The sequence below is a fragment of the Gracilinanus agilis genome, unplaced genomic scaffold (assembly GCF_016433145.1).
Source record: "Gracilinanus agilis isolate LMUSP501 unplaced genomic scaffold, AgileGrace unplaced_scaffold56089, whole genome shotgun sequence".
NCBI lineage: Eukaryota > Metazoa > Chordata > Mammalia > Didelphimorphia > Didelphidae > Gracilinanus > Gracilinanus agilis.
In genome coordinates this window covers 1-8,951 of record NW_025391453.1, presented here as the reverse complement: position 1 = coordinate 8,951, position 8,951 = coordinate 1, and the positions used below count along the sequence as shown (strand labels likewise).

General features: G+C 69.4%; 2 protein-coding genes across 2 annotated transcripts; both read right to left on the bottom strand.

Moving 5' to 3' along the window:
* Positions 1-6: 6 nt before the first annotated feature.
* On the bottom strand, positions 7-3,112 carry CEND1 (cell cycle exit and neuronal differentiation 1). Its single transcript, XM_044684796.1, has 2 exons — positions 3,025-3,112; positions 7-1,470 (listed from the first exon to the last, which is right to left on the bottom strand). The coding sequence occupies exon 2, from the start codon at positions 1,362-1,364 to the stop codon at positions 957-959; it is 408 nt and encodes a 135-aa protein (XP_044540731.1). The 5' UTR covers positions 1,365-1,470; positions 3,025-3,112; the 3' UTR covers positions 7-956.
* A 3,226-nt stretch (positions 3,113-6,338) lies between these two features.
* On the bottom strand, positions 6,339-8,896 carry SLC25A22 (solute carrier family 25 member 22; the record flags this gene model as incomplete). Its single annotated transcript, XM_044684795.1, has 8 exons — positions 6,339-6,610; positions 6,715-6,790; positions 6,873-7,027; positions 7,110-7,284; positions 7,384-7,502; positions 7,801-7,891; positions 8,612-8,667; positions 8,771-8,896. Coding segments are annotated over 8 exons (958 nt in total), but the record flags the coding sequence as incomplete, so codon positions are not given.
* Positions 8,897-8,951: the final 55 nt, after the last annotated feature.

Here is an 8,951-nt window from a genome sequence, read left to right as displayed (position 1 = left end):
GCGGCTGGGGGCGGGGCCGGAGCTGGGAGGCCGCCTCCTCCCTCCCGGGCGGGCGCTGTCCGAGGTACAGAGGCCCCGCCCCCTCGGACCCGCGGAGAGGGGAGGGGGCGGGGCGGATGCCTCCTGGTCTCCTGGCCCCGCCCCCGCTCCGCGCCAACAGGGGCTCCCGGGCGGGGGGAGGGGCTCTCCGCAGGCGCTGCCGCCCCGGCCGGGGAAGCGGCGGGAGGGACCAGCTGAGGGGACAGACCCTCCCTGGGCTGAAGGGGGCGGGGCGTCTCCTCTTCCCCTCCTTCCCCTCCTGCTCTCCCCTGACCAGCCCCGCCCACCAGCTGGGAGGGGGGGGGCGCCCTCTTTAGTCTCTCCCACCTCAGAGAAGCCGGCCGGGCCTTTCGCGCACCCCGAGGCTCTGCTGTGGAGGGAAAGGGCTTGGGGGGGGCTGGGCCCAGGGCCCCCCCCAAGACCTGGAGGGGGCCGCGGACAGAGGGCAGCTCCAGGGCTGGTGGCCATGGAGGCTTCTCCGGGGTAGGGCAGCCCGTGCGCGCACACAGACACACTCGCGCACTCACACGCACCCAGCTCGGCTGTGCCCACAACACCTGGGGCGGGCAGGGCTCTTCGCGCCTGTTGTCATCCCTCGGGCAGCCATCACTCGGGCAGGGTGCAGCCCAGGCCCTGCCTCCTCTCTTCTTCCCTCCGGCCCGTCCTTCCCACAAGGCCGGGGGATAAACCGAGGCAGGTCCGGCCTGGGATGGGGGCCTGATTCGGTCACCTCCGCAGGGCAGCCACGCCTGCCTCTCCGCCTCCCTCAGGATATACGTGTGCGTGTGGACATCTACATATGTGTGTGGGTACATAGATAACATGGATAGGTGCTAGTTACAATAGACTCTCCCGCGCATGCACTGATCTCCGAGGGAGCCCCACAGGAGGCCCCTCCCCCCCCACCCCTGGCACCACTATTTTTTCCGAGCCAAGAAAGCCACCCCCAGAATCACTGCCAGGGCGGCCACGGCCACGCCGCCGGCCACGAGCAGTGGCTTCAGGTTCTCAAAGGTGCCGGGGCCCCCGGGGGCCGCGGCGGCCCCCTCTTCCTCGGCCCCGTCCCCGGGGCCCTTGGGCTCCGAGCTGGCCGGGGCACTGGGGGCCGGAGCGGCTCCCGGGCTGGGCTTCAGGTTGCTGTGGCTGTTGAGCAGAGCCGGGTCAGCCGGCGCCTGGGCCTTCTTGGGGGGCGCCGGGGGCGTGGGCGGCTGCTCCCGCTTTTCCGGAGCCTCCTTCTTGTCGGCCTTGGCCGGGGCGGCCGCGGGAGCCGCCGGGGGCTTGGGCTCGGCCTTGGGGCCGCCGGTGGGTCTCCCTTTGGCCTCCATGTTGGGCCGGGTTAGCCGGGACCAGGCCTCGGGTTGGACTCCGGGGCGGGTCTGGAGGAGGGCGGCTGTGGCTCAGTGGAGAGGCTCCCTGGGCATGGCCCGGAACCTGGAGGGGAAGGAAGGAAGGAGTCAGGCATCACAGGCCGGGCCCTGCTGGCCCCTGGGTCTCCCTCTCCCCAAGTCAGCCCGGGCCCTGCCCTCAGGGGCGGAAGGTCTTCAGGAGGGCCCTGCCAGGCAGGCTGCAGGAGCTCAGGCTGTGGGAAGGGCGGCAAGGGGGACGCTCTGAGGAGGGAGAGTCAGAGGCTGGGAGAGATGGCAGGCGTGTGCCTGCATGGGTGCCCGCAGGCCCAGAGAGGAAGGCCGGGGCCCATAGGTCCTGGCAACGCCCAGGCCTGGGTCTCCCCAGCAATGTGGCTGCCCCCCATCTGCCCTCAGACAGACATTTCCCAGAAGGCCGAGCTCCCCCCAAACCCAGCCAAGCAGAGCTCGCAGCTGTTAGCCCACTTTGCAGAGGCAAGAGCTGAGGCCCCGGCCCGTTCCGGCCCATCCTGGGAAGGAGGCAGCCCCCACGGCACCCGCAGGGCGAGGATGCTGGGAAAGAGCCTTCGAGGCCCGGCGCTGCTCTGAGCCCGGAGTCCTTTGAGGCGGCTGGGGCCGGGGGTCAGCCCCGCTGGGTGGCTGGCAGGGACGTGGCGGCCCGTCTACTGTGGGCAGGGCGCGGTTCTGCCAGCACTGCCCCGGCACCAGCTCGGAGGGCCTCGGCCTCCCTGCCCTTCACCAGACCCCCGCGGGGCCACCCCAGGCGATCGCCTGCCTTCTCCTCCCTCCCGATGCCTCTTCCCAGAGCTCGTCAGCAGGGGAGCCGTCACCTGCAGCAGCGGCTGGGCAGCGCCCCTCCCCTCCCCCTCCCCCTCCGATGCCATGGGGGCAGCCCCAGGGCCGGCGGGAGCTTAGGGGGGCAGAGGGGGCCGCCGAGGGGCAGGGCCTCTGGGCTTACAGAGGGATGGAGCCAGGCCGTGCCTCGGTGGGTGTCCTGGGAGGGTGACCTCGCCTCCCGCCCCCCCCAGCCCAGGGCCGCTGGCCCAGCCTCTCCTGCAGCCTGGGAGAAGCCGGGCCTCTGCCCTCCACAGCCTCCTGAAGGTCACCTTGAGAGCGAGGCTCAGGCCGCCCCGACGCACCCTGGAGGGCCCCTCCCTCCCCTGCGCCCCTCAGTCCTGCTCCTCACGGAGCACTCAGGTCCCCGGCTGGGGGGGGGGCTTGTCTGAAACTGGGGGGGAGCAGGAGGGGGAGGGGGAGGAGGAAGGCCGGACCAAGAACCCCTCCCCCTCACCCAGGGCTATTTTTAACCTCAGAAGGACCAAACCCAGACCCAAGGCTGCACTCCTGCCCCTCCCCCAGGGATCGGGCCGCCTTTCTGCTCCCTTCCCCTCCCCCACAGTGGGGTGCCTCAGGGGAGGGGCCCCCGCCTGGCCGGGCTTCTCCGGGGCTCCTTTTCCATCCCAGTGACCTTCACGAAGGTGGTGCAGCCGCCCAGCCTTCCCTGGGCCCGCAAATCCCTCCCGCCAGCCGTCCCAGCCCAGCCCCCACTTCCTCTCATCTCCACCAGCCCAGCGAAAAAGGCTGAGGCTGGGCGGGGGTGGGGTGGGGCGAAGGGCCTTACCTGGAATCTGAGGGGGCAGCCTGGGCCGAGCTGCTCCTGTCCGGCCTCCCCGGTGCTACCCGGTCCTTCTGCAAAGAGCCAGGAAGGAGCGGAGGAGGAGGAAGAAGAGGAGGAGGAAGAGGAGGACGCTGGGGGCGGGGATAAAGAACTTGGGAGTTTCCCACAATGCACCACTCCAGACAGCACCAAGCTGCAGCCCAGGGACGGGAGAGGGTGGACCCGGGCTGGGCCTTTGGTCCAATGGGAGCCTGGGGGGGGCCTCCTTCTTCCCCACCCCAGCAGATAAAGACTGCTGCGGCCCCCCAGCAGCCCCGGGACCCCTGAACTTGGAGGCTCCCTCAGCCCTCCCTGCTAGGCAGCCCCACCTCATCCGGGCACTGCAATAGGTGGCCCCGGGGGGACGTGCTGAATACCTGAGACGGCATGTCTGCACACATGTGTGCACATTGAGAGTGAACATACGTGTGTATGCGTGTGCAGAAATAACATGTTTAGATGGAAAACTCCAGGCCAGGCGCCCCCCCGGCCCCGAGGGACAACGTCCTCCCGAAGGGCCAGAAGGCCCAGAGAGGAGAGTTCTGGTCTGAGCCGGATTCCCCATTAGGAGGAGGGGGAGCCGGGGGCCGGATGGGGGGGGCCTGGGGCGGGGGCCGGTGAGCATGTTGGAGCTGCAAAGCCCATCCCGGCCTGGCGCCCCCCGGAGGCCGGGGGGGGGGAGCAGTCCCAGTCTTCCCGGGGAAGCTGGGGGGCCCCTTCGCCAAGGCACCCGCAGCCCGAGATGTCGTCGGGGTGGTCTCGGACCTCCCTCTGGAACGTCCCGTTTCCCTTGTTCCCAGCGGCGCGTGGGAAGCCCTTCCACGGGCACCTCCAGCCTCGGGCGCCCCGAGAGGCGGGCGCCGTGCCCGGCCTTCTTCTCCACGCGGGCCGAGCGAGGGAGCTTCCGTGCGGCGTCCCCCCGAGGGGAGCCAGTGGCCCGCCGCTCGTGCATCCCTTCACGGGCTTTCCCTGCACGCCAGGGCTCGGCCCAGTTCTGATCATGGGAAGAGGATGGCGGCGGAGCCCGGGGAGACCCCGAGAGGGACGGGCCGCGGGGCCGCTCCGTGGCAGCCGGCCTACCCCGAGGCCCAGGAACGGCAGCCTGGACGGCGATGGCCAAGAGCGCGCCCGGCCGCCCTGGAGGAGCCCAGCAAGGGTGGACAGGGAGGAAGTTGGCGAGCCGAGCCAGGCTCCTGGGAGGAGCAGGGAAGACGGCGACGAACCCCGAACTAGAAAAGGGGAAGGCGAGGAAGGGGGGAAGCAGACACTGGAGTCTTCCAGGGAGATTCTAGAACACGCCAAAGGAGGAAGGAAGGAAAGAAATGGCTACCGAGTGCCCACTGTGTGTGCTAAGCCCTTACTAGCAGGCGGGTGCTGGGCTTATCCCCATTTTACAGGCGAGGAAACTGAGGCAGGGAGCAGCTTAAGCGGCGAGCCTGGCATTCTATAGTTCCTGTCTGAAGCTGACTTTGAATTCAGGTCCTGCCGAGGCCGCCTGCCAGATCGGGGGGGCTGTCGGGAGCTGCTCCAGTGCTCGGGGGTGGATTTAGCCTTCACCCAGACTGGGCCGTGCCCGCTCGCAGCCTTAGATGCGTTGGGAAGGCGGGCACCGGCCGAGAAATCGGGGAGGGCGGGCCGCTCTGCCCGGGTGGCAGCTCCATGCCCAGGTCAGGCCTACGGACTCTGGCTCGGGCGGGGGATGGCGACAGGCCGGAGGGCGCGCAGGGGGAGGCGGCCACTTTGGCCTGAGGACCGAAGACCGAGGAGCCATGGGAGGGTTCAGCTTGGAGCGGACCCAGGCTGTGGAGGAGGCACTAGCCCAGGCCCGCCCCATCCCAGAGGGCAGAAGGCCTTCCCCTTCCTGCTGAGGCCGGGCCGGGCCACCGATGCCCTTAGGAGAAAGCAGGGTTCACCCCCCGGCCCCCAGCCCCCTCCTGGGCAGGACCGCAATCGAGGGGCGCCCAGGGACCCCGGCCTCCCGGTAAGCCGGCTCAGGGCCATCTGGAAAGGCTGGCGGGAGGAGTCCGCGAGGAGCAGCCCATTTTACAGATGGGGAAGTTGAAGCCGCCACGGCCAGTGAAGGAGAGAGGCAGACGGGGGCTGCTGGGGCCCAGCCAGGAGGAGTCTATTTAGAATATCTCTTTATTCTCTTACACGACAAGACACCAAAATGACGACTTTTAAAACTCTTGTTGAGAAAGAAAAAAAATAGACTTCTGTAAGCAGCAGCTTTGGAAAGAACAGGTCTGTCCAGGATTCGATTCCACAACCAGTGGGCAAGGAGGGCTCGGGCTCCGGCCTCCCGGGCACAGTCAGTGTCACCGAGGCTCCCGCCTCGGGCCGGGGGACCACCTGAGCGTGAGCCCCCACTGCCGTGGCCGGCCTCCCCGAGGGGGCAGAGGGAGGGGCGGGGGGGCCAGACGCCCCACCTCGAGGATCCTGGGACGTTTCCTGCTTCCCCATCGCACACGCACACACACAACTAGTCAGACACAAAAGAAGCCGACAGCACACGGGACTCCATACAGAAACAACACTTGCCCCCCCCCCTCGTGCCCGCCCCGGGGTCCCCCCTGCCCTCTACGGTGCCACCCCCAGGCGGGCCCTCTGGGACCCCTCTCTGACAAGAAGAGCTCCAGCCCTGCCCAGGCAAAAGTCCCCTCCCCTGCCATTCCCCAGAGAGGCCCTGAAGGCCGCTTCAGAGCCAGAAGGAGGTTCCGGCGAGCCCGGCTCCTCAGAGCAGCCAAATAGCTTCGAGACCCTGATTGGTGGGTCCCCCCCCCCCAAGGACAGCAGGGGTATGGACGGACGGACAGACGGGGAGCTTTTTCAGGGGCAGTGCCAGGCCCACCCCTGTCCCCGCAGTCGATGCCACTCGCACTCAGGGCTCTGGGCATAGTGAATAAATAGGGTTGTGCCTGGGCCTGAGGAGGGGCCCCGTGGGGAGGGCCTGGGGCACTAACCAGCCCCCCCCTCAGCCTGAGGCCAGCTCAGAGAGGGGGAAGGCAAGAAGACCCACAAGGCCTTGGGGGCCCCCTCCCCAGCCCGGGCCGGGGCAGGGGACTGAGGAATGTCTCGTCTCCAGCTTCTGCATAAATAAAAAATTGATCCCAGTCACTGTAGGGGGGGAAGGGCTCCGCCACCCGCCCCGTGCCAAGGACACTCGGGGCGACATGTGTCGCCCCTCGCACTCGGGTCTCTCCGGCCAAGGCTTCCTCCTGCTGCTCTAAGGTGGGGTCTCCCAGAGGGTGGGGGGTNGGACACTCGGGGCGACATGTGTCGCCCCTCGCACTCGGGTCTCTCCGGCCAAGGCTTCCTCCTGCTGCTCTAAGGTGGGGTCTCCCAGAGGGTGGGGGGTGGGGGTGGGGCCGGGCTGGGAGCCGGTCGGGCTCAGTCGTGGCGTTGGTGGCCCGGGAGCAGCCCCAGCAGGGCCTCGCCTATGCCCACGAAGTAGACCACTTGGGCGATGCCGAAAAGGGGGGCGATGACCAGGGCCCGGCAGTAGGCGCCCTTGAGGAAGGCCGAGGGGCCTTCGTTCTTCAGAATCTTCCTGGGAACAGAGAGGGGGGAGGGGGCCGGCGGTGAGGGCCTGGCTCCGCCCCCTCCTCCAGGGCCCCCTGCGGCCCCCCCAGGGGCTCCCCTCCTCCAACAGACCTGGCACAGTCCAGGAATCCCGAGTACGTGTCCTCATTGACGCCCCGCTGGAGGGACTGGAGGCGGGTCTTGACCACTGCTCGGGGAGAAGGGCAAGGTGAGGGGGGGCTCGAGGGCCCGGGCCGGCGCCCCTCCGCCCCCCGCGGGGGCCCACTGACCGTCACAGGGGTTGACGGCCACGGCGGCCGTGCTCCCCGCCACGCAGCCCGCCAGGAAGGACACGTAGAACGGGGCCTTCTCCCCCGGCTCCGGGCGGCCCAGCGCGTCCAGGTTGGCGAAGAGGGGGAAGTAGACGATGGAGAAGGGGACGTCCCTGGCGGAGGGGAGAAGAGGGGGAGCTGGAGGGGGCGAAGCCGGGGGGCCCGGCCCGGCCCGGCCCCCTCGCAGCCCCATACCTGAGCAGCGTGGCGCCCAGCCCCTTGTAGAGCCCCGCGACGCCCTTGCTTCTCCACAGCTCTCGGGTCAGCTGCGTGGCCGTGGGCCGGGCGGGGGCGGCCGAGCCCACCACGGACTGGGCCGCCCCGGGAGCCGAGAGGTTGGCCTGAGTCTCGAGCATCTTCTTCTGAGCCGCTGGGAAAGGGGGGGGTGTCACGAGGGCCCCCCGGAAGAGCGGGGTCTCCTGGGAGCGGCCCCCCCTTCAGGCCCAGCCCATCCCCGCCCCCGCCCTACCGAGGCGCCCCGCGTCCTGGAGCTGGATCTTGAGCATCTCCATGGGGGTGGTGACGATGACCTGGCACGTGCCGGCCCCGCAGCCCGCCAGCATCTCCCTCAGCAGCGTCAGCTTCTGCCTGGAGGACGGCCACAATGTATCAGGCGGGTAGACAATGTAGCGGCCCGGGGGGGGGGGCACTTCCTCTTTGTAGCGCTCGGGGAGAGCTCTGGGAGCTGCACAGCAGCGGCCGGGCAGGATCAGAACCCAGAGCCGCCCACTCTTCCCCCTGTCCTTCCCCGAGGGGCTCCCCTGGGAGGGGAGGCCGGTGGGGACGCGGCTCTGGGGCAAAGACCCCAGAGGGAGAGGCCGAGGGTGCGGCCTGCGGGGGTCTCCGGGCAGGAGGGCTTCGGGCCCCACCCCCAGCGCCCACTCACCCGTCCTTGGAGAGGTGGTGGCGGAAGAAGTCGTTGGCCGCCAGCTTGATGGCCTTCTCTGGGGTGACCAGGGTCAGGTTCACTGCGGCCCCTGGGGGAGGGGAGGAGGGAGCCGGCTGACAGGGGCAGGAGGGCGAGGGCCGGCGGCCAGGGCACGGCTTGGCTGGTGCCCGCTTCCCTTTCACCCACATGCTAGGTGAGGAGGTGCCAAGCAGCAGAGGGGCAGGGGTGGGCCAGGCGCCAGGCTCTCCCTCCTGCCCCGGCCTTGGCCGGCAGCCGCCTCATTCAGCCCCGGTTCCCTGGGGAGGGGGGGGAGGGGAGGGCAGGGAGGTTCGCAGGACTCCCACGCTGGCACGGCAGTCGCCCCGTGCGGCCACTGTTCCTCCTAAAGCCCCCAGGAATGGGCGCCCGGCAGCTATTTCTGGAGCTGCCTGGGACAGTGGGGTCAGTGCAGGCAAAGGACAGGGAGCCCGTGAGCGGGCACAGGAACACGCGTGGGCACCAGAGACCCCTCCCCACCATCGGGGGAGGGAGGAGACAGGAAGGGCTCAGTACCGTGCCACGCAGGCGCGCGCACACACACAGACACACGCGTGCACGCACACACGGCTTCTACGATGCCCAGGCTGGGGCCGGAGAGGCTGCGCATTGCCCCACCAAGTCCTCGTTTCTCCAGCAGCTGGCACCCGGCCGCCAATCCTCTTTGCAGCCCGTAATCCTCCTTAGCGGCCAGCAGCCCCCTCCCCCAGAGACCCTCCAAGACCCCCTGCCTGGAGGGGCGCTCCCGTGCCCGCCATGCCCCAGGCCGCACCTCTGTACATGCCAAAGTAGCCCTCGGAGCGGATGGTCTTGACGAGACAGTCGGACCTGAGGAGAGGGAGGCGGGAGGAGAGGCGGGTGAGCGGCGGCCAGGGGGCGGCCCAGGCCTCTCCCATTCCAAAGGGCGCCCGCCCAGGGCCTTGGCACTCACATGCTGGTGTAGAGGCGCTGCCCATTCTGCTGGTTCTGCAGCCTCGTCTTGGCCAGGTCGATGGGGAACACGCAGGTGACCCCGATGAGCCCCGCAATCCCTCCATTGATCAGTTTGGCTGGTAAACTGAGGCAGACGGAGGGCAGCCCGGTGAGGGGGGGAGGAGCTCGGGCTGGGGGGG